The sequence below is a fragment of the Numida meleagris genome, chromosome 1 (genome assembly GCF_002078875.1).
Source record: "Numida meleagris isolate 19003 breed g44 Domestic line chromosome 1, NumMel1.0, whole genome shotgun sequence".
NCBI classification, from domain to species: domain Eukaryota; kingdom Metazoa; phylum Chordata; class Aves; order Galliformes; family Numididae; genus Numida; species Numida meleagris.
Genome location: NC_034409.1, coordinates 179,320,553 through 179,345,536, shown reverse-complemented (window position 1 = coordinate 179,345,536; position 24,984 = coordinate 179,320,553). Strand labels below are relative to the sequence as shown.

Here is a 24,984-nt window from a genome sequence, read left to right as displayed (position 1 = left end):
CGCCAGCCGCTCCCCCCCGCCGCCAAACTCACCACCATCTTCTGCATGTGCATCTCTCGCAGCCGGACACAAACCGCTCCCCGGCGATGGAGACTGCGGGAAAAGCCCGGCGCGACGGGATGGCTTGCTGAAACTGCAGCGGCTGCGGGGAGAGAGGCAGAGCGGCAGAGAATAGGCAGCAAATCCTAAAGCAACAGCAAAATAAAAATTAAAAAAAAAAAAAAAGAAAGAAAAGAAAAAGAAAGGAGAAAACCTCTCTTTTTCTCCCCTTTTTCCCTCTTTTTTAATTTTTTTTTATTTTTAAATTCTTGATTTTGTTCGTAGCCGCCTCGTCCTCAATGCCTCTCTGAGCAGCATCTAGCGAGCGAGCGGGAGAAGGCGAGAGAGAGGCAAAAGAGAAGATGAGGATAATTTGCAGACAGCTTGTCTTGTTGTTTTCTGGCTTTTGGGGACTAGCAATGGGAGCTTTTCCTAGCAGCGTGCAAATAGGTAAGCGCTGCATTGGGCTGTGTGCGGGTGCCCAGGGGTTCGAGCCTTTGCGAAGTGAGTTGGGAAGGCGGCTCCGAAGGCAGCTTGCAGCTTTCTCTTCCACCACCATCCCATTTCCCTGCCTTCGTTGACAGCCCGCGTGCATTTGTGTATGTGTGCGTACGTGTGTGTGTGTGTTTGCGTGCCGTAGGAAGGATGCTCGTCTTCTGCCCAACTCATTCCAGCCCTGGGGTGTATAGGGTCGGCAGGAGGGGAGGGGGCTTGGGGAGATGCCCCTGGGCTGCACCGGCCGCCTCCAGCTTCCCATTTCCTTGCCGAGTTGTGCTCTGAGGTTGCGGTAGCGTAGGCACGGGGCTGAAAGGCAGCCCTTCTTTCCCTTCCCGCAGTTGGAAAGTTTGGGATTTTGAAAGCCTCTCCGCGTAACCCTGTGCCCCCTCCTCACCCTTTTCCCGTCGCCTCCCGCTTCCCTCCGTCCGGGCGCGTTTCGGATGGGACGCAGCTATCTGAATTCCTTCCAGCTCAGCTCCATCGCTGCATCATTGCCCGTGGACTTGTGGAGATGCTGCTAACAGAGCTGAGCGGCTCCCTGCCTGCACATGGCTGCAGAAGAGCAAAGTTCATTATATTCCTGTTTAGTGCAGATTATCCGATGCCGAGTGGGTATTTTTTTTAATCCAGAAAGCATCGTTCCCCTTAATCAGCCTGCCACTTCATGTGAGAGGCTGCTGAGTAGCTGATTTAGCAGTGTGTTCAGTCGCAGGGAGATGGAGGCTAAACACTTCCAAAGGTCACTGTAATCATGGCAAATCTGGGTATTTACATGTGAAAGGCTGGAAACCGAGAAGTCAGGAAAGAAGCATGAAGCGTTGGGGAGGTGAATATCGATTGAAGACAGTGATTTAAAGGCAGCGGTTGTGAATATGAATGTGATTAGTTCCTTACCCATTAAAGTCTTAGGACTTTCCTTACTGTGCAGCTTTGGGAGAGACAGTTGCTTGGTGTTACAAGACAGTAGCTTGCCAATAATTCACCCTGCTTCCTCTGCTTTTTGCTTTTTTTTCTGTTTTTTTTTTTTTTTTGTAGGTGGTCTCTTCATCAGGAACACCGATCAGGAATATACTGCTTTTCGATTAGCAATTTTTCTTCACAACACCAGCCCCAATGCCTCCGAAGCACCTTTTAATTTGGTTCCTCATGTAGACAACATTGAAACAGCTAACAGCTTCGCTGTAACAAATGCCTGTAAGTAAACGTGCCGTTGGTCTGACCACCTTACGGGTAAATTGCAGTGGAAATAACAGGAAATCACATTGCTATCGTGCATTGGAAATACAGCAGAAAGTCTGTGTTTGGTGTAGATACCGTAGCAGAAGAGCAGGGGGGCAGCAGTCCTTGTTAGTCCTAACTGGAGCACAGTCCCCTCTCCTGCCTTGTGCTGACTAACCTGATGTGACATTTACTTTAGTGTTATTCCTGTAGTTTCTCGCTTTCTGGTTTCTATGGAGATGAATTTTGTTGTTGTAAAGAAAAATTATGAATGTCTTGATCTGTCCGTAAACCCCACTGTTGCTCTTGTTCACGTTTGGGTATGACGTGCCTTGCATGTATTTGGAAATATACAATAATGTGTGTGCTCACGAATGCTTTGCTAATGCTTGGAAAGGAGATAGGGAAGCAGCGGTGTGCAGGATTATATATCTGAGTTGGTTGACGCTGCAGTTGATCTGGTGATGTCACTTGAGGCAGCCCTGCTCTTATATTCTAGGTTGTAAATGTCTCTTATCATCTCGTAATGCATACATCCTGTGGATATGTCTCTATGCATCCATACATTGGTGCCAAGTCAAGTTAGTATCCGATCTACTTGATTTCACAGACCACCTCAACTGGAACAAATATTCTCTTCCTACTATATATTTTATACACACACGCACACACACAGGCACACATACGCCATGAAAGGGAAACAGAAAATGAAATGCCCTTACCAAATACAGTAACAGTCTTTTTTTATTTTTAACTGATTATAATTAAGTGAATTTCCTACATTTAGATCACCTCGGGGTCTTTAGCAGTGGCTGAAACACATGCTGAATAGTGCTTGGTCTCGGAGAGCAGCAGAGCATCATTTCTATTTAACTTCACGTATGTCAGGCTGATAAGAAGGAATTTATTTTATTACATAAGACAGTGGGATACAGTGTGGCAAAGCTGAGGGCTGTAGTAATGTCATGTTCGTATTTCAGAATTCAATAGGCTTTCCTCTGTGGCCTTTAAGTTTTTGAACCCCTTCTCTTCATTCAGGAATGAACTGCCTCTGGATGTAGATGCCCTGAGTGGCATTGCTTATTGAGTTTAAAATAGAAACGCGCTGGAGAAGGTCTTCCTGTCCACTGTGCCTTTAAAATAAGTCCTGTGTTTCTCTCCAGCTTATCACAGCCACCTCTGTGGCACTTTTTAATATGTAAACATGCCATGCACTGTGCAGTTCTCATATATAATTTATTGGATGAGCACTAAATTTATTTATATGAGTCTTCAGTACTATAAGTTTCAGATGACCTTGCCACCTTATTTAACAGGAAAAGCTTCTGAGCTGCCAAAATGGCTCCATTCATTTCAGGCAGGAAAGAGTGATGTCCCATTAAGTGTGAATTCTATATTTAGCAATGTATTAGTTGTGTTTAGCATGAAAATCAATATCAAATTCCATAAGAAGAAAGCATTTCAGAAGGGCTTTTGAAACTGGGAGGCTCTATGCAGAAGTAGTTCATTGAGAAAACATTACAATGCGTGTCAACTTTGCAGGCGCTGATTACATATTCCATGAAGACAAATGTCACAAATGGCACGCTTTTTTAAAACTTTTGTTTTTAGTGAAGGAGGACGGGACTAAAAATATTGCATATTGAAATCAGTAGTTTTAGATAAAGTCAGTTATCTTAGATTCTGCCTTCCCATCTACTTCAGCCAAATAATTTCAGAGGCAACTGTTACTTTTTGGATTAAGGGTATTGCGGAGAATTTCCATTGGAGTACTGGTGAATTAATTCTGATTTGCATACATTTAGGATTATCTAAAGTTGAACTAATTCTGCGTGTCAGACTTCAGTGCCTTAGATTCGAACAAGGGTTTGTCTGAAACTTTCCCTAATTTCAACTATCCCCAGCAGATTATTCTCTCTCATTCCGACCACCTCAGGTTATTTCAGCTTGCAGTATTTTAACTGAGGAAAACCTGTCCCCTTGAATTTGCTACAATTTATAGAAATAGTGATTCATAACCTTGTTGTGTTCTTTTTCTTTAAAATGAACCCATTTTTATTTCTAAAGAATGTAATGACTTAGAGATTATAAATCTGTACAGTATAGGGGGAGGCAGAGAAAGAAGGAGTGTAAATGCATATGTTTATATGTGTGTATACTAATATAATTCTGTAACTATATTAAATAGATATAACCCTACAGGCCTCTTCAGGTCCGTGCTTCCTACTTAAACCAACATGTATTTTTGGTCCAATTTCGTGTTTACTTTACATTTTGCAGTCTTGTTCTAATAATCTGTTTCTTATTTTTCATGTAAGACTGAAGAATATATTTTAAATAACAAATGTTCTACTAATGAAACGCAGGCAAAGTGACTGACAAGTGAATGAACGTATCACATGTCCCTTAAGCTAAATAAATATGAGCAGAATCCTGCAAAAATCAATTGTGTGATAGCTGGAGGACACTGACTTCCATGTGATTGAATTTCCTGGCTTGACAGAGGCTTCTGAAGCACAGATGTGTGAGGTTTTCTAATGTAATTAAAGAACCCCCATCATCAGCTCAGAATTAAATGATTTCATGGCAATATAAAATGATGACTCTTTCTTGAACTGCTATTAAACATTGGCCTTGGACCTTGTTATTTGTATAGAAAAATTCCTCTGTGCACACATCTCCAGATACAAAGTACAAAAGCATTAGAGCTGCTGGGCAGAACTGAGTATTCATGTGAGTTCAAGCATGAAGATCTGAGACATGACCACTTACCTCTAGATCTGTTTCCTTGTGTGCAGAGGTTACGTGTGAAGATTCGAGGCCTGGCTCATTGCATGTGTTAGGAACACTAAACAGGCTGTCTCAAAGCATTATGGAGGGTGCGTTGGTGGGTAACCCACTGCAATGCTGGAAAAACGTGGGGTATTTTTTCATTAAATATAAACGTATAGCCATTCAGGAGTGCCTTTGAAGTTGGAGTAATGTTGAATATTCCATTTAATATTCGTCTTCTAATGACTGTCGTGCACATTTTTGTGTTCTTTAAAAAGGCCTAGGCACTATTATTTTTGTTCTTAAGTGTGAATGCACATGAAACAGGTGGTTTAAGCACAAAGACTTTGTTGTAAGTCAGCAAAATGGATCTGAACTGTATCAGTTTGGAGATAGTCTTTCCTCTTCTTTTCCCTTCCCACTTGCGTGTTTTATTTAAACTCTGTTCGTTTTTGCACTGCATACATTATTCAGAGAATCTCTCTTACTGACAGAGAGAGCTGAAATTATTGCAAAACATGAAAAGTACAAGGTTCTTACTCATCAGAGCACAATACACCAAAGCTGAAACATTTGACTATTGGCATATATTGGTTTGTACATTACAAGTGGGAGATTTTACTCGTGATTGGAAATCCAAATTCAGATTGATGTCTGAGGTACAAACTTTGCATTGGTTATTGGAGAGCATTTTATATATTTATTCTTCAGCAGAATGCTGAAAAATTGTCTCCATTGCATGCAGAATCTATACTGCATTAGTAAATCTCAGCAAAGCTGTCAACATTAAACCTGCCTGCATCATTTTGAGAGGAAATTGTACAGTTTCACAAAGAACCACCTGCCTTCCAACTCTTGTCTTGTGATTGGGAATTTTTGTGTTGAAATTTCTGATTCAGGTCAGGATGGCAATTTTGAGTAGTTCAACTGGAAGGGACCTTCCAAGATCATCTCATCCAACTGGTTGACCTTTTCAGGGCTAACCAGAACTTAAAGAATGTTACTGAAGGCATTGCCCAAATGCTTCTTGAACACTGAAAGGCGTGAAGCATCAACCACCTCTCTAGGAAGCCTGTTGCAGTGTTTAATCCCCCTTATGATAAATAAATTTCTCTTAATATCCAGCCTGAACTTCCCCTAGTGCAGATTTGTATCTCACATTCTTCCTGTTTTAACAAATCAGTAATCACTGCATTTATCTCAGCATCCATCATGGTATATAGTGCATAGGTGTTGACTTAGAAGGGCCTTGAAGAACAGAAAGAAATGTTTTATCTGCCCATTGTGGGTGAGGCTTCTGGTTACCCATAGTCTTTGCACTCCAAGTTGCAGTGCAGAGCCTAAGCCAAACCTTTTTCATTTTTTTCCTATATAATCTCTATGGATACAAGAAGAGATCACACCTGTTTCACACCTGATCACACTGTTTTCCAGGGTGATCTTGTTTTTCTTAAGCCTTTGACTCCAAGACCTCTGATTTTTATGGCTAAGTTTCATCATTAAAAACACACTACCCTGTGACAATTAATTGCAAAATGTGTATAGCTACCTTGGTTTCAGTTCAGATCATAGTAGATGAGAGGACAACACTGGAAGCTTCATTGTGGAATGTAAAGCTTAGCAGAGCACCTTGCTGTCCAGGTTACCATGTCTTCACTGTCTTGCCAACAAGCTCTGTAGACCATAGCTGGAGTTGTTCCTGCATGCATGAGCAGAAATATGGCGGTCAAAACTACATGCACTCTTCACAGCATGGTGCACTGTGATATTTTCTGCAATATTCTATTCCGCAGACTATGAAATCACTATTAATAAATTCCACCAGTCCACTTGGTTTGTGAAAGCACTTGCACAGAGCCGTGCTCTGATTTTTTTCCTGGAGAAGTCATTCTGGAATACACACACATGTACTCAGTTGAGATATTTGTTTCAAAAATCTTTCATGTATAAGCAGTCTTGTAGTTCATGTACAGGATTAGGCTAAATGAGAAAGAAGAGGTCTTGGTTCAAGTGTTTCATTAGTGCCTCATGTTAAAACTACAGCTTTTCCCTTTGAGTCAGTAGAACTTCATGTGTGTACTGAGATGAACATATTCCTAATGCATGTAACTTGGGGCAAATCAAACACTCTTCATGTTTCATCTTGTGCACAACTCACTTCTCACTATCTCTTCCCCCAAAATTTAATCCCAGTAGATAGTATTGAACAGCAGAGTTTGCTACATGTCACATCGATAGGCAAAGAAAAAAAAAAAGCCTACTGGAATTTTTTAAAAAAGCTGCATTTTGGAATAACTTCACTCTCTTTCCAGCAGTTATTTTGTTTGACTTTAATGCCCACCAGACTAAGGGAGAGTTGAGGCCCTGACACTAGAGGGTCTGACTCTACCTCACCAGAATGCAGTTTCTGTTTGAGGTCCACTGAGTTTGGAGTCATCCCCAAGGGCAGACAGGAGCATCCCTCCTCATCCTGCCCTGTCCATGACTCCATCTCTGGCCTTGTGATGTTGGCTGTGAGAGCAAAGGCTCTCCCATGTGGGAGTTTCTGCTGAGGCATTCGGGAAGGGAGGAATTCTGCTGAGGAAATAGGCTCTGAGGTAGCGCTGCTTTTATATCATGACTATGTCATTTCACTTACAGCGGTTTGAGCTTTGATTTGCTAAGATTTTCATTAAATTTGATAATTAATTCTACTTTAATAATTACAACTCACTTTAGCAATAAGTGTGTACCTTTAGCTTAATAATCAGTGCCATTTAAACTGTGATGGTCTTTATTTAGAAAGTGAGTTTTGATAGGGTTCAAAGGTGTGTCACAGAATCAGACAAACACAGGTTAGGTGAGCTGGGAGGTGACCTCTGGATCTCTCTGGCCCAAGCACCCAGAGCAGAGTGCCCAGGGCCATGTCCAGGTGCCTTTGAAAGATCCCCAAAGAGGAAACCCCACAGCCTCTGGGCAGCCTGTGCCAGTGTTCTATCACCTGCACAGCACAGAAGTGCTCCTGGTGTTCAGAGGGAACCTCCTGTGTGCCAGTTTGTGCCCATTGCCTCTTACCCTGGCACTAGGCACCACTAAGCAGAGCCTGGCTCTGTCCTCTATGCACCCTGCCTTCTGGTATTTACGGACATTGATGAGATCCACGTGAGCGTCTTCTCTGGGCTGAACATTCCCCAGACTGCTCTTTTGCTGCCAAGAGTAGAACAGCATTTTAAGGATGCAGATCAGAGTTTTGAGAGTTACCATAAAGGTATACCGTACACTCAGGTTGGGACTGCAAAATCAACAATTGTGCTAGTTGCCTGCAAAAATGGAACTGGATTCAATCTTACGGTTCTGAAATAGGAGTGATTACAAACAAACAAAACAACCCACAACATTTGAAGTGAGTGTTTTTCTTTAATGTATGGAGTTAGTCTCAAAGTAAACCACAATTCTTGAAAATGATTTTTCTTAAAATTCTGTTACTTGAACTTGCTGATGGAATCAAAGGATATGTGTGTACTTACATGTCATTTACTGTATGAAGGATTTTGTGTATGTGTACCTGGGAGGAGATCTACATTCAAAGAGTTTCCTAGCTCTAAATGTGATCCTTGTACAATAGCTGTACAGCAGAGTGAAAACCAGCCATCAGTAGCTCCAATCCATCAGTCTGGATTTAATTTTCAAGGTCATTGTTGGGAAAGTAAATGATGGGCCTTTAGTGAAATATAGTCAGATTTCTTCGGTGAAAATTCAGAACATGCATTTCTCTGGCATGAAATAAGGCTTTTGTCTTAGCATTCTACTGGACTGGCTAAAACTGTAAACTCAAAAGCTTTATTAGAGGCTACGGAACTAATTTCATCTTCCTTTCATGGTATTAATGACAAAGACCGTGCTACTTCATTCCTCCTGCAGAAGCCAACACAGTGCAGTGCGGTGTTTTTTGTGTGAGACAAAGCACTTTTACAAAAGTAAATTAAATGAATTAACTTCAGCTTTATCATTGCAATCCAAGTTTGTATGCTAGTCAAAATAGCTCATGCATTTCATTGTTCTTGACTGTGCTGAGACTTGCTTGTTCACAAGAGAGGAAGCCGTCTGCTTTGATTTCTTAACCATTTTACATCCTACTATGAATTGTGCAAATTCAGGTTGTGAGCAGGTGCAGTTAATTCAATTTAAATATATTGGGCCAAATAATCTTTTCTCATAGGTCTTACTTCTGAGTACATGACTGATCTAAAGGGGGTGATATTTGTGCTTGTGCAAACATGAAGAAATTCTTACAATTGGATAAGTGTAATTAGAAGGAAAAATTGGTCTCCTGTCTAGATTTCCACTCCTCTGTACAGTTGGCTTGAGCCAATGATTTTGGACTAGCACAGCACAAAATTCTCTTGATTGGCCTAGGGAGGAACTCCTGCATCCTTGGTGGGTATACTTAGACCTGAGTTGTGTGATGGGACACAAAGCCCAAGTAGACAGTGTCTTATTACACTGAATTGTGAATACACTGCAAAATTCTGCATATCTGAGCTGTATGTTTTCAGACACCCAAGTTCACAAAGAGAGGTTTCCTCATATTTTGGCACGCAGAGCTTGTTCTAGTATTTCCCAGCATCACCTGTCTTCCCAATGGGAACTGCTTATCACTGAGCACTAAAGAAAATCTGTCCTTATCTGTGTGATGAAGTATGAGTCAGGGGCCTTGTTTCAGTAGTGTTACTTCTTTGTGAGGATTTTGTTTCTTCCCTCTTTTCTTTCTCATGATCCTGCCTAACTTGTTTGTGTAACTGCAGCCATTTGTTGCATTTCTGGTTCCTTATGGTCAGGTGGAACCACAGTGTGACATACACACCATATTTATGCTGGCCATGTGGTGTGAAGAGACAGCCCATCCTCTTCACAACATTCCTCAGAAGCTGATTATGGATAGGCTTTCTGCAGGAATCAAGAGGAAAGACCTGTGTTTACAAGCTGCTGTTCTTGCTGGGTGTTGGCCAACTGTGCTGACATGAGCAAAATCCTGTTCAAATATTGGCCCTTGTCCCGCAGTTCTTTCCCCAGGCAGAACTGTTGCAGAGTTCAGTAGGGCCTTTACCTGCACAGGGATTGCAAGCTGGAACCCTTTATAAGGAAGGGATAGTAGAGTCAGCTTGTTTGCAAGATGAACGCATTTTCATTCTTTTCTCTCATTGCTCGATTTTTTTAAGTATTAAATTGCTTAACTCATGTTATTATTATTTTTTTTTAAGTATGTATGTTTAGAAATTGGACCTCTGCTGTGCAATTGCCTATTTAAAAAGAATGTCACTGGGGCTGTTTTCATGTGTTCCACAGGCTATTTCAGTGTTGTACTTACAGACAGCCATTGCTCCTGAAAAATACAGTCTTGTGCAGTGCCTTTCGATATTCTAAAGCCATGGACAACATGAGCTGTTGTCCACTGCAGGTTTTTTTCTATAAATACAAGTAGAGCGCAAAGGAGGCAAAAAGCAGTTGCAGAGTTCGTTCTTTACATTATTGATAGGGAAAGGCTTTAACACATTCAGAACACATTCATACTAAAATGCATCATATTTTACTATTCATAAGAATCCCTCCGTTTCTCACTTGCAGACCTTCTCTGAGGTAGACTCTATGCCATTTCTGCATGCACATCTTCCACTTGATTTTATGGTGTGTTTGCATAGTAGTCTCTTAAGCTCATAAAATTTGAACTTCATTTTTATGTGAATGTCACCTGTTCTTACAATTCAGTTTCCCAATGAATATCCATCAAATAGGTGTTTTTGAAAAGCTCACAGGAAGTGCAAGTTAATTGCTGAAAAGAATTGAGACCTCTACTCTTCCTTTGTCTTCAAATCTTTTGAATTTGAATTTTGGCACTTTGCTGTAAAAGGCAGTGTATGTGTTAATATTCAAATTACTATACAAAATAATTAGGAATTATGGTACAAAGTATTCTGTTCTTGTTAATTTATTTCACAGCCTTGTGTTACACTTCATTTCCTTTGGTTAAACATTTCACGTGGCCTTTTTTCGGTGTCAGGGTCAGATCTGTTTCCTCAGTGGATAAAATTATTCATGTAATACATATTCAAGGTAGAGGCAAGGGAGAGTGAGAAAATTCTTCTCGAGCAAAGAGTACAAAATGCAGATTATTACCGGTCCTCAAAAGATTCCTGTTCTGCTTCAGTGTTCCTGATGTACCAGTATTTCACGCTACGAGTTAATGTGAGATACAGATCTGGACAGTGCTGTGGTCAGCTCTGGAAAACTACATAGAGTTGCACAAGTGAAAAACAGTTTACCAAGCAGAGATGCGTTCATGTAAAATTCAGGAGTAAAAGGCTCTAATATTAAAACAAACAAGAGGACATCTGCACATCAGTACACTTAGCACTTTTTTTAAAGCCTTTTACATTGATAGGGAGAAAGAAACAAAGCTTTAAGAGATCCACAGTCTCAGCAGAGTTCTGTAGGGCCTTTTCTTAGTGATTTCCTCCAAGTTTTCTTCTACCAGGTTTGGTCATTTCCATCCATTTAAAGTGAGAGGAGTGTTTAAGAAAGGACTTTTCAAAAACACTGCAGCTGGGAGGATAATTTGCTTTGGAAATCAATAGTCATGTGCTCTTGTCTGACTCAGGAGTTTTTCCTAATCTCTTCCTTCTACTCCAGGCAGAAAGCCCGGGCAGGGAGGGAGCTGGCTGCTGGGGTTGTGTGCACAGCCAGGTAACACTGCTCTGCACCCCGCTGGTTGCGGTGCCTCCAGCACAGAGCTCTGCAGGGTGTTTTCTCTCTAAAGCCATTTTTATTCTGCTCACTGGCCCTTGTCTGTGCTTCTCTTGGGTGGTAAAAGCACACAAGGTAAGACTTAAAAGTGTTACATTATTATGTATTATTATTATTATATTGGAGCCTGCTTTGGCTTGGGGCTTGGACTTGATGATCTCTGGAGGTCCTTTCCAACCCCTACAATTCTGTGATTATGTGATTATGTAGATAATAGTAATGGGAAGTGCTGTGTGGAGGCACAAGCAAATGTCCGAGGAAAAGAGCATAAGAGGACATGGGTGTATTGGGAGGACATGTATATGCACCTGTTGTGAGGTTACATATGCTTCATGAAAGCGGCTGGCAGCTCAGAAGTGGTGCCATATGGGAAGTGATCCACATTACAAGTCCTTACAGATGATACAGAAAAGATGTGAAAGCAGTCTGGAGGATGAACTCTTGTCTGATGGCTGCGAGCATCAGTACCTCAAAGAAGAAAAAGCAAAGGAGCTCACCAAAATAAATGGAGAGTGGGTAGCATGTAATAGCATTTGGTTTATTGTGTTTTAAGGCTACGTGGGACCATTTTGATCACCCAATCTGAGTTATGAGATATTAATCAGCCATTCTCAATTAATTTCCTTATCAAATCCATAATTCTTTTCTGGCTGAGTATCCATCTTCTCCAAAAAAGTCCTGTACTGAATTAAAGCCTGGAAGAAGCATGGGTAAATTTCCATGCCATCAGCACAGCATACGTCACATATCACCCACTGTCTTTATCTGTGTGTGGTGTGCAGGAGTCACACAGAGTAGGCAACCAGAAAAAATGTTTCTCACTAGGTTTGTTATTGGTCTGTGATTTAGAGAGGGACTGCAGTCAGCACTGCTGGAGCAGAGGGGAAGTGCAGGACACGTTGGCAGCAAGACCCATGTCCCTGCAAGAAATTTAGGGAATTACTGGGGCCATTGTCACATTCCCTTGACAAGCTTCCAGTGGACACAAATGAGGGTACTTTATCCCTCTCCTAACAAAGAATATCTCCTAGCCCCACAGCTGAAGTGTGGCTTGAAGCACAAAGAATATAAAGATGATACATGGGTTCAGTGATCATTATGTATGTTTTTGTGAATGAATGCACACTAGTTCCTATGATACGTATGCGAAGGCTTGTCTAGCGACCAATGCAACTTAATGGTCATGTGTGTTTCACATACTTCACTTTCTTCAAGCCACGGAGTATGCAAATCTATTACTGCTTTCACCTGGAGGATTCAGGAAGTTAGCTTAAGATACTGAACTTATGAATTTGGCTTTGCACGTCCCTGGTTTCGTCTCCTTTGTTTGTCAGAGGAGATGGCAGCCTGAACAGAAATATGATGACGAGTGAGATTTAGTGGAGAAGAGTATTTGCATGAAGCCAAAGCCTGAGTAAAAGAATACAAGAAGTGCTCCCATAGCTGTCTTTGATGATTCTGAATAACAGGCACAGTTGATGCAGTGCACGTGTGCATGTGCAGGTGGTGTGATTTGTCTGGGCAGTCCATGATGTGAAGGGATGGCTTTATCTCTGTGCTTCTGGGACCCTCATGGACCCCAGGGTGGCCCATTGCCTGGGACTGGGAGTCAGACTATTTGAGGCCATGCAGCTGAAGTTTCTGTTTGTCCTCAGTTTCTGAAGTGGAAAAAAGGAGTTCAAGATGCAGCAGGGGCCATGCATTTGCGAAATAGCATTATTCTGTGTTGGGGAATAAGTTTTCTGGTGAGTGCTGAGAGCAGAGGGAGGGCTGATGTGCAGAATAGCTCATGGCTTTAAGAGATGGAGCAGGAATGTACTGCTGGTGCTTGTGAGCTAAGGATTGCAGCTGGTGGAAGCTGAAATAGCTTTGAGGAACTTGAAACTGGACAGATGTTACACTAAGCTGAAAATGTAGTATGGGGAGAGATGTAATGACTCGCCCGGCAAGCCCAGTAGAGTACACTAGGAGTCAATAGATGTGGAAGAGCATAAGACTAAAAATACTGCTCAGAAAGAGAAAACTGTACTCCTGCATCCGCCATCCTCCCCCTGTGCAGTGCCCCAGCTCCTCACGGTGCAGCAGGGGCTGCCTGCCAGGAGCGGCCGTAGTGGCAGCAGTGGGCACGGCACTTCCAGCTGCTCGCAGCTGGAGGGAACCGCTGGCATCCAGCATCCCACCACCCCGCTCCCCTTCTGCCCCGCAAAGCTGCGGCTTTGGCACGGTCCGTATTGATTGCAGATAGCTGTCAGCTTAACCACGGCAGGGAAAGGGAGGGAAGGGACAGAGCAGAGAGCATTGGTTTCTTGGTTGAGAACAAGAAAGGAATTGCATCCTTACAAAACCTCAGTAAAACTGTGCCAGCTTCCGTCTCTGTCTTGCTGTCCTCAGCCTGCCATAGACTCTGTCATGGCCAATGCTTTAATATTTTAAGGGAGTGAATGGAAGGAGAGAGTGGCAGAGTTGTACCACAAAAGGCAGTTTATACAGATGAATTGGATTGCTTTCCACTGTTCTTCTCTGAGTTTCTGACAGGTGTGGAAGGACTCCTGTACTTTTATTTCCTGATGAAAGCCCCAGGAAGCCCATCATTCTTTCGGTTACTGGTTATGATCGGAATCTTTTGCACTTCAGTAGAGCTGGCAGGCACCAGAGCTTCACACCTTAATCACATTTCCTTTGTCAGCTTTCACATACTATGTTAAATGAGGGACTGGTAGAAAATCCTTAGAGCAATTATAGTAATAGGATAATAATAACAATTGTGGATCCTTGCACTTACATAGAGTCTGTGAGAGGAAAATGAGATCCAGCATAATGTTGCCTCTTTGAAAAGGTGTGGCTGTTCCCTCCCAGCAGTATCCCTTTGAGAAACTGCTCTCTATGCCCTCAGCTCCTTGCTTCCTTGGCTTTGGTGAGATCAGGTGAACACTCCACCTTCCCACTCCCATCCATGAACTACTGACTGCACAAATAATTGGAGAGAATTCAAATGAGAGGACTCAGCAGCATGGGGAAGGGTTTTCCTGTGTGGGGCAGGAGAACATTAAAAAGGGTCTTCAGTTCAGAGGGAGCACACCTGCATGAGATATGTGTGTCCATTTGATAGGGCAAGGGGAGAATGACAGGACAAGGGGAAATGGTTTCAAACTAAAAGAGGGGAGGTGTAGATTGGATATGAGGAAGAAATTGTTTACAGTAAGGGTGGTGAGGCACTGGCACAGGTTGCCCACAGGGGTGGTGAAAGGCCTGTCACTGGAGACATTCAAGGTCAGGCTGGACAGGTTCTGGTTTGGTGGGTTTTTTTTTTGGTGGTGCAGCATGCAGCTTTCTGTGTTTGACTTAAGGATAAAGAATAACTCCAACTTCTAGTGGGAGCTTGTCCCTTTTTCTTACCAGTCTCAGGAGATCCAGAGATGTGAGCTTCTGAAATGCACCAGAAGAGAATGCAGTAGGCTGTCTCCTGCCTCAGTTACATGAGTAACTGAATCAGCTGTGCTTTTCACCTCAGTTATCTGATGTAGCTTGATGCTTGACTTCCAGAAAGCACAGAATGGCTCTGAGTTCCTAAAATACAAGATACGCCATGCTCATGGCTTCCAGCATAGCCAGTTGCAACCCAATGTAGAACCCAAGGTTCTTGAGCTCCTTTAAACATTCCATTTGGGCTTTATGTTATATAATTGTAAACATTCAGGAGGAAGAGACACTTTGGAAGAAGAGGCTTAAGGAGGCCGATGCATCGCGCATCCTGGCATGGAAAATCTCATAGCACAGAGGAAGCGTGAATGGGAGTTAATTTACTTGGACAGAGTTATTGTTCACTTCTGGCTGAAACTGTTGCCCAAAAGCCTGTGTAAATGTGTGTGGCTAACAGAGAGCTGTCCCTCTGTACGTGCATTTTCATACTTCTTTCAGCTAATTCAGTGATCCAAATACTAAATCTAGCAGTCAGACAGTTTTTGGATTTATGGCAGTCCCTGAAGGACTTTGACTTACAGTTATTCATATAGGTAGTTTTTAAAATTTATGACAGAAATAATAACTCTGTGATGGTATTCTTCCTTTTGCTTATTTAGAGCACCCCGTGTGAGAACAAAAAAAAAGAGCAGCTGGAAATTCCTGGGGCAAAGCTCTGACTTGAGGCTCTGCTTTCCCTCACAGTGTGTGGCAGCCAAAGAAATTTCAGAGACTTTAGAAAATTTTCAGAATTTGCGGAGATGTAAAACCAAAGTGAAATTTAGCCCAGAGCAGCTACCTAGCATAAGCAACTGTATTTTAGAGACTTTCCTTAACTTTTTCCACTTAATTATTGTTTTCTGCTCTTCAGGCATACTGTGGGTTGCCTCTGCCCTGTTCTGTATCCTTGCAGGATGAGGGGGATCATGAGCAATTTGCTCTGTCCCCTCTGCTCTGCACCCTGGGAGGTCAGAGCAGGTCTCCTGGTTCTGAGGCAGTACTGAGGGTATCCTGGAAAAAGGATGGGGAGCTGGAGGCAAAAGGAGCCACATCTCAGCAAACCACTGCTGTGGTGTTGCAAGAAGGAACTTGCCAATGGCAGTGCTCATACCTCCCATTGGTGTTTTACGTGCTCCTATGGATACTTGCTGGAAGTGTGATGTTTTTCTGGTACCCAGAGATGGGGAGGAGGATGTGGAACAGAAGTGGGCAAGGTGACACGGTGTTTCCTGGGAAGGAGTGGGAAATGAAAACTGGGTTTCTTCTGTACTCTTCCATACAAAGAAAGGAAAGCAGACCCTTCCTGAGACTGAGTTCATGTTTTCATTGAAACAATATGAAAGTTAAACATTATTATCTTAAGGACCAAGGAACAACTTCAGCTGTAAACCTGTAACATCAAAAGACTTTCTCATAAGGGGAAAAGGTGAAAAAGTCATTTGCTGTTCATTTTAATCTGTGACTAAGGTAAAAAGAAAGAAAGAAATCTATAATGAATGCATGTGGGCAAAGCTGCCAGGGCTTGGGGTCAGGAAGAAGTGATGCCTGGTGCCTGTCTGTGGGCACTGTGGCTGGGAAGGAGCTGGGCATCAGGGCCCTGCAGGGGCATCAGGCGTTCTCAGACAGAGGTAATAGCTTACAGACACTGGTTACCAATTTCAGGAGTGCTGCAGAGAGCTCTGTCATTAACAGCACAGTAGTAAACATCAAGGTGATAATAAGTGACTGCAAAACTCTCAGTCTTCTAAGAAGCCAGATAGCTAGTTCTTGTTTGAATGCCTTAAAATTATGTGGTGGTTTTATTTCAGTCTTTAGGGTTAATACACTATGATCACATCTTTAGAGCGTGTCTGCTATGTGTTTCTAGCAAGACTTCTTGAAATGCTGCCGGAAGACTTAGAGAGCTGCCTTCCTTACTTTTAACACTGAGCGACAGCTTTGCATCACACGTTGTGCACTGCATGGTGAGGACTGTAAATACCAGGATGTAATTATCATGTATATTTATAATTCATTAATAGGAGGTAGACAAATAGACAAGGCAGGCTAAGAAAATTGAAGTTGGGTGCGTAGATAATAGATACTGGAACAGAATGTGTGGAATTTTTCTTTCATCCATTTTGCTTTGCTGCAGCTATTTGTGTGAACTCTCAAAGTTGTTCCAGGAAGAGGAGCCAGAAATAGGACAAATGTACATCCATCAGCAGTGTGATGTGAATTCTGAAAGTGAGCTTTAAATGCAGTATGGACTGCTGAACACAAAAAGAAAAGGAGCAGCCCTGCATTCTGTAGTAAATATTTCTACAGCAGCTCCCATTCAAAATTTGCATATATTGAGTAAAATATTTCTTAACCACGTCCTTTCCATTTGTTCTTGAACGTATAAGTTTTATTCATTTCATGATAAATATTCCAGGCAATGTTTATCAATTATAGATGATATGTCATTGATTTAATGACATAAGACATATTTAGGTAGTGAACTTTTCAGTCAGTCTTTCCCTTAAAAACATATAATCACCATTATTTTTCAGGCTAAATTAAAAGTAGCACCTGAGAAAAGGTAATGTGTACATAACCTATCACATACTTAGCTATAACTTGAGTCTAGGTAGCAGAATGCGCTGTTGCCTAACCATCAGGATGGCTTTAGTGGAGTAATCAGGTATAAGAAAATGATGAGTACCTAATTTTATGTGATTAGAGATAATTATTGCAACTGGGAATGCTTTTAACCTAAAGGTGAATAAACGACACCTGTGCAATATATATATTCATTTTTTGAAAGATAAATTTAAGTGAAAGATGTAGTGAAAGACAGAAGATTGGAATTCTCAGTTTGTACATAACATCATTTTGATCTTATGCAGGTGTCTTAGGGCACTTGAGATGAAAATGCCATTTAATAGAACATACTAGTTGCATACAGGCCTAGTGGTGGGTACGAGTTGCATTGCTCCTCAGTGTGGTGGTCTTTGACCGTCTGGACCAGGGCTTGGCCAGGAGGCTCCCAGGTGGAGCTTACTGCCGCCAGGCAAAGTTCACCAGCGAGTGGCCACAGGAGAACTCCCCATGGCCACTGCCACAGAGAATAGTAGCGATCTGGGCTATTTTCTACCAACCAGATGTTTGAGACCTATCTTTAGGCAATGGTGTGTTGAGGACATCTGCTGCAGTAGCAGCAGGAAGGCTAACGGGAGATGTGGTTGTTCACTTCTCAGAAAGGAAGGACTCAGTTGGGCTCATGATTCTGCCAGCATCTGTAAAGCCTGTTTATTTTGTCTGGAGAAAAAAAGCCAGAAGGGTTTCTGTTAGAGCCCATATGGAGGTTTGCCCAATTATGGAATCAATAATTTTGTGAAAGAACTTTAATCATTGACTTCCAGTTCAATTTCAGTTTGTAAAATAAAAAGAATCAACTGAAGGCCCTGCCTTTAATAGCTTCTAAGACAGCTGGAAGCTTCAGAAAGATTAACTGCCCAGCATTTTGTGTTTTCTATTCAGTAGCATCTCCTAGGTGCACGAGTGGCAAAATGACAGTATTAACTCTGTGTTGAGTTTTCAACAGTTTAATCAAAGACAGAATTTCCTTTTCTCTAGATGTTCTCATCAGTAACAATCTGTTGTTTTAATAATTGTCAATGAAAAGATAATGCGATGGACAGTTAAGATGTAAGTGAAAAGAAATATTGCTTTTTGATCCATCCAATGTGCATTTTACTCAGAGAGTTGTGAAGCACTGTGACAGGTACAGAGAAGCTGAGGATTCTTCATTCCTGGAGATGCTCAAGACCAGGTTGGATGGGGCCCTGGGCAGCCTGACCTGATGGTGGCAACCAGCCCATGGCAGAGGTTGGAATGAGGTGATCTTTAAGGTCCCTTTCAACCTAAGCTACGCTGTGATTCTATTATTAATTTAGCAATTCTACTTTAAAAATAGGACATGGACGGTATTGTTTGTTTAAGTATATTTTTCACAAAAAGGAATTCAACTCAAAGACATTGCAATTACATGTATATGTAAAGTTAAGCAGACTTCTAAATGCTTAGCTGAACAAAGCATTCAAAGCATTTCAATGTTCTTCAGGCTAAAGCAGAAATATTTTACAAATGGGGAAAGAAGTGACATCTTTGCTTGAGGCCAAGGAACCAGTTTCCAGAAGGACTGGAAGGAACTAAATTCTCTGATCAGCTTCTTGTCAGAGGGAGCACAACTTCAGAGCCATTTACATATCTAGATACTGGTGTAAGGAACTCACAGTATTTTATGGATGTCTTTATTCTCTGAAAGTGCTCTAACAGAAAAATAGGAGTTTTTTTAAAGAGCCAATAAACCACTACTTGACAATCTATTACTAGTGTACAAATAAAAAGAAATTTATGCATATTTTCATCTTTTTGTGTTATAGTTTTGTCATGAATAAGTTTATAGCCTTAGCAATATGTTTCATTTTCCCCAGTATCATTAAAGCTGTCATTTAGTTTTAGCGTATGGTGTACAATTGCTTGTCACTTTATCGTCAAGTTTAAGATGATATTTCCTGCAACATGGAGTACACTTATCCCCAGCAAAAAATAATTCCCTGATTGTAAAGGGTAAGAACAAATGCTGAGATATTGTTTTATTATTCTGTTTTTAATTTTAGTTTTATACATAGTGTAAACATCTCACACATTAATCCTTGCCTGAAAAGACTTTCTGAAAAAAAAATTGCCTCTGTTAACCTTCCCATTCATATCCATGGGTTCTCCACTGTGTGGTTAATTACGTCTCTGCCAATTGCTGTGTTTCTTTGCGGGGATAAACTGGATTAGATGACCTTTTAAGAAATCCTTGAAAAATCTCTTGTGACACTAGTTTGTGTAATAATAGTAAGGAAGCGTGTTAAGGAAAAAATATGTACATGTTGAATTTTTAAAAACAGTGACGTAAGTAAATTACTAATTTTCTCTACCAGAGGGTGGGATAAACTTTCAAAGTTTTGCAAGTACTGGTGTAAAATAAAACCATTTGTTCTAAGATCTTATTTTTTATACATCTTTGCTATGTTTCCCCAACAATGCTTGCGTGTATCAAGTTCAAAACAAACAAGCAGCAAGGTTTTTTACCTGATGGATGGGGGACCTATGGGACCCTTTTCTGAAGAAAACTGGATGCAAAAATTTGCACAAGTTGAATTAGAGTTTAGCTGTGTACTTGGGAAAGAGATCCATGACGCCAAGCAACATCAGACTTTGAAAGTCCCATGAACTCTAAGTAGTTGTGTGCTGGGCGGGTGTTCAGGGGAAATTCACACTTCAGGTCACTGCTGGAGATAGGTGGGCTCTTTGCAAGAGCCAGTATTACTGTTATTATTTCTGGGGTACTGCCAATCCACATACACTTACAGACTCCTCATGCAATACTATGCAATGTAAGAGCAGACTAGTCATGATGGCAAACCAATGTCTTTGGAGGCAGCTTTGTGATGGGATGGACTGATCCCTGAGCATGGCTTCCTCAGAAGACCTGGAGGATGCTGCTCATGGTGGTCAGTGTTGGCTTTGTGAAGGTGTAAATGATGGCATGGGATGTGAAATGGGAGAGGCTTAAGCTCTGTGGGGTAATTGCGTGCTCAGAGCACATGCCAGCACTAATGATATACCTCACAGGTATATCCAGAGGAGAACGTACACTTTCTGCTCATAAACATCAAAGGATCTGTAGGGTTACTGATTAGGAACTGCAGCTTCTTTTACTTAAGGAAGGCATGGATAATTAATGATTTTGCGTTCTGATTAGAAAATTAACATTGCTAATGCTGCTACTAGATAACTGAATTTTGGTATTATAAAAGCCTTTTGAAATGCAATTTGACAGAGCATATATCAGATTAAATTGGATTGATTATGGGAGTTTTTAAGTTGTTGATTTCCTTGAGAGCTCTGTTAATGAAGCATTATATTTTAACAGAACTCATTAATAGCCCTGTTCTACTTAGCTAACAGCCCATTTGCCTCAGTAGGTAATAAAATACATATGCAAACTACCATAGGAGGCATGGTGGGACATGGTCTTGCACCAGGTCTGCCACAGACCTACAAAACAGTTTGGATATCATGGTGCTGGAGTGGTCAGTTTTCACTGTGAACCTGGGGTGGTTATTTCACATCCCACAGACTGCTGTCAGGAAACAAAACCACGGTTTTGCCCTCAGCCTGCACTATTAGCACTGGTGGACTGTTACAAAAATGCCATGTGGCAGGATGGCATGGTGACAATATTCTGTCTATGAAAAAGATGGGTGCTGTGACCCTTCCCAAAATGGCAGTGAAGTAATTGCCCAGAATGAGTTTTCCTCAGTTTCTTCTGACTGAGCTGCTTTCCTCCCTAGTAGCCAAAGCAATTGCACTGTACTCTGAGGTACCATGAAAGCAAAAAAAAAATGTGTGTTAAATGAAAATTAGGAAGCTAGCTTCAAACCTAGGAGTAATTAGCGGCTTTGGCTGCACACCTGAAGATCTTCTCAAATCTTGTACAAGCTTTGTCGCTTTGAATCTTGACCAAGAATGTATCATCCTACATATTCAAAACTTTGGAGAGAAGCCTTGGTGCCCCATTTCTGAACATTAGCACAGCAACCGTGGAGCTCTTGGCCGCCCGCAGTAACATGCAGTTGCTGTAAAGGTCCCATTGAAGTCAATGGGCAATGCCGAGGTACAACTCAAGGATATCATTCAGTGGTGCAAAGATAATACCAACAGTTGTTTTTCATCTTCTCAGCTTTTGATTCTAGCGATGGTAAAGGAAAAGATATTTTCTCTGCTGGCAGCTGAAAACTGCACTTTTTAAGGTCAGGAAGATAAAAGGTCAAAAAATAATAAAACCCATGCTGCTATCTTTTCTTCCTTTTTGCAGTGAAATTGCCCCTTAATTCAAATTTTTCCAAGTCTATCGTTCCCTACCGTGGTTCTCTGGAGCTCCAAAAAAAAGTAGCCTGCAGAGGAAACTGCTAATAGGGGAAATACATGGCACTACAGATCTTTTGCCATCCTTGCAGGCATAGTCTGCTTCATTATGCCTAGCAGATAACAAAAAAATTATTTTATTCTGTGAAGAGAGTTTTGGAGGTGGCAGGAAGATTAGGCATGTGAAAACTAATGTGCTTCCAGGAGATTTCTCTTTACTTGTCCTAAGAATCTTGACTGTAGAAGGCAAAATCTGGGCTCTGTAGAGGTTAATAGGTCTGAGAGCAATAACCACCATAAACCTAAATGCACCTGTCAAAGACTGATAAGAGCATGGGTCTGTCAGCTGCTCTTATTGAAAGAATATGCATTTCTGTAGTTCCGGAATTGTGTCAGCCCAATTTCCTCCCTATTTTATTACTTTTCAGTAACAAAAAAATCTTAGAGGAGTTCTGGTGCCTTGCAACCTCAGAACATAATTCAAATTATACATTGCCGGAACTGCACTTACAGTCTTGGCACATTAAAATTCTGCCTCATTGCAGGGGGTAGGTTACTCAGAATCAAATATTTTAGACTCTTCTGTCTTAGACCAAATTCTATTCTTTCCCAATAAAAATGGCTTTACATGGGGCTAATTATACTGAGTTCATTGGCCTTCATCTGAATGTACACTGAGCTTTGTTTCTTTTCTTTTAGCAAGTGTAGGTTCTCAGTACTTTGGGTTTCATTTTGAAAAGTACTCTCCACATCCAAAGTTTGTCTTGTGGAACAGGACCTAGAATCAAGTAGAACTATAGTTCCAATTAGAGAAAAATACTATAAGAACAAAATCAAAACCAGAAAAGGTGGACTGGAACTGGAAAGGTGGTTGTTTTGCTGTATGGTTTTTTTTTAAAGTGAATTTCTTCTGAGGAAGAACAAGTGAGACAGGGAAATGCAAAATGGTTAAAATGAAAGGGCTGACAGATGCTGAGATGGTGAGAAATCTGTTGTTAATGTAGTATCTTTAGTCAAGATATCAAAAGAGCAAAAAGCAGATGGATTCACTGCCACAAGTGAAGCAGGGAAGTGCAAAGGCAGTCTCCCAGAGCACTGCAGCATACAAGCAGCTGTGCAGCGGGAACGAAGTCCATCTAACCTAATCATCCTGCCTCCAGCAGTTGCTCCTGGAGAATACCTACAGAAGAAAAAGGCCTGTGTGGGTGATCATTCCTGAGTGATCTGTGCAACTTCCGGCAGAGTATAGAGCCTACGTTTATGTCCATGCTGTGTCATCTTATTCCACCACTTTTTCAATCTTTCATGAGTTTGCCTGATTCTTTTCTGAAGTCATGCATCCTGAAATCAGGACAATGTCACATTCATGCCCTACAGTATGCTGCCTTCTTTGAGCTATCAGATAAGTGGGAAGGAGTATTGGGTTTATGTGGTGAGACTTTGTTAGTGGGGATGGCAGTGGGGATGGCTCTGTGAGCAGCGCCAAGCAGTTCCCCATGTCAGAGCAGAGCAGCTCCAGCTACTCCCACAGGGACCTGCTGCTGGGTAGAGTTGAGCTGTGAGCGATGCTGGGTGCGCCTCTGGGAGAGTGAATTGAAGGGAGGGAAAGAGTGCTGTGCAACTGCAGCTGGGAGAGGGGGGTGAGAGATGGAGGAGAAGCAGCCCTGCAGCCCCCAAGGTCAGTGCAGGAGGAGGGCAGGAGAACATCAGTTCCCTGCAGCCCAGGAGAGGCCCATGGAGGAGCAGGCTGTCCACCTGCAGCCCACGGGCACCGCACGGAGCGCATCTCCATGTGCAGCCATGGAAGAGCCCATGGTGCAGCAGTGGATGAGGGCTGAAGGAGGCACAGCCCATGGATACCCCTGCAGGAGCAGCCTGGGCCAGAGCTGCAGCCCATGGAGAGATGCCCACAGTGGGGCAGGAGGGCTGGGGGAGCTGCCGCCTGTGGGGCTGTGCTGGAGCAGTGCCTGAAGGGTGGGCCCCGCAGGATGGAGCCGTGTTGGAGCATTGCTGGGACAGCTGCGGGCTGTGGGAAGACCACGCAGGGTCAGTTCGGGAAGGACTGTGTCCTGTGGGAGGGAGCCACTTGCAGCAGGGGCAGAGTGACCATGGAGGAGCAGCAGAGACGAAGCGTTATGGAGTGACCACAGCCTCCATTCCTCTGCAGTGCTCAGGGGGAGGAGGTAGGGAAGGGTGACTGAGTAGAAGGTGGTTTTAGTTTGAATTTGCTTTTATTTAATTCTCACTGCACTTGTCTATTGGCAGCAAGCAATGAATTACATTAATCTCCCTTATGCTGAGTCTGTTTTCCCGTGGCAGTAATTGCTGAGTGATCACCCTGTCCTCATCTCAACCCACAAGCCTTTCTTCATCCCATTTTGTCCTCCGGTTCTGCTGAGTAGTAGAGTGAGAGAGTGGCACTGGTGGAGTTGAACTGTCCACCAGGGTGAAACCACCACAAGGAGACAGGGGTTTTCCAAAATGTGTGCAGAAAGCTGCACCAGGCAGACCAATTAAACTTGGAAAAATATTTTCTTCGAAATATCATTTAGCCAAATGTATGGATTTATTCATGTTTGTCATTTCATTAATCTGTTTAAGTTTTGCGAATGTTTGGCAGCTTGCTCTCTCTTTCTCTCTTTCCCTGTTTCCCTCGGACTCATTCTATATTCAACTTAGGTATACTTAAATACCACCTTCTAGTTTTATTATTTGATATTTTTGCTTTAAATCTACTTTAAATTCAGTGTCAAACACCATACTTCCAACAATGACTCAAACTGAAAAGGAGATTTTATTTTTTGCATTCAGATATATTTCTATTTCATTGTTCAAAAGCAAAAAGGGAAAGATTTCATCTCCATCCACAACAGATGTTAATTTTATTTTCAGAATCACAAGAGAACTGAAAAATAAGTTATTTAGAGAGTTTTCCTCCTGTATCTTCAGAAAAGGCACATAGAAATTTTACTTCAGAAGTTTCAAATTACAACAGCATGGAGCTGCGTCAGGGAGGGGCAGGTGGGGGTTAGGGAAAGGGTCTGCACCAGAGAGCGGTGGGCATGGAACAGGCTGCCCAGGGCAGTGGGCACGGCCCCAAGCTGCCAGAGCTCAGGGAAAGCTTGGACAACGCTCTCAGACATGGGGATTGGATTTAGTTTGGGTGGTCTTGTGTGGAGCTGGGGATTGGAATCAATGATCCTTATATGTCCCTTCCAACTCGGGATATTCTGTGATTCTGTACAACTTTTATATCATAGTGCCCATTGG

At 42.2% G+C, this 24,984-nt stretch overlaps 1 protein-coding gene across 3 annotated transcripts in view; it reads left to right on the top strand.

Annotated features, from left to right (window-relative positions):
* The window catches only part of GRIA4 (glutamate ionotropic receptor AMPA type subunit 4), a 221,470-nt gene continuing 196,519 nt past the window's right edge, over positions 34–24,984 (top strand). For all 3 annotated transcript variants that reach the window (XM_021380710.1, XM_021380726.1, XM_021380718.1), the window contains exons 1-2: positions 34–489; positions 1,573–1,731. In XM_021380710.1, the coding sequence (XP_021236385.1) occupies positions 402–489; positions 1,573–1,731 (247 nt within the window). In that variant the 5' untranslated portion in view covers positions 34–401. The remainder of the gene's footprint in view (positions 490–1,572; positions 1,732–24,984) is intronic.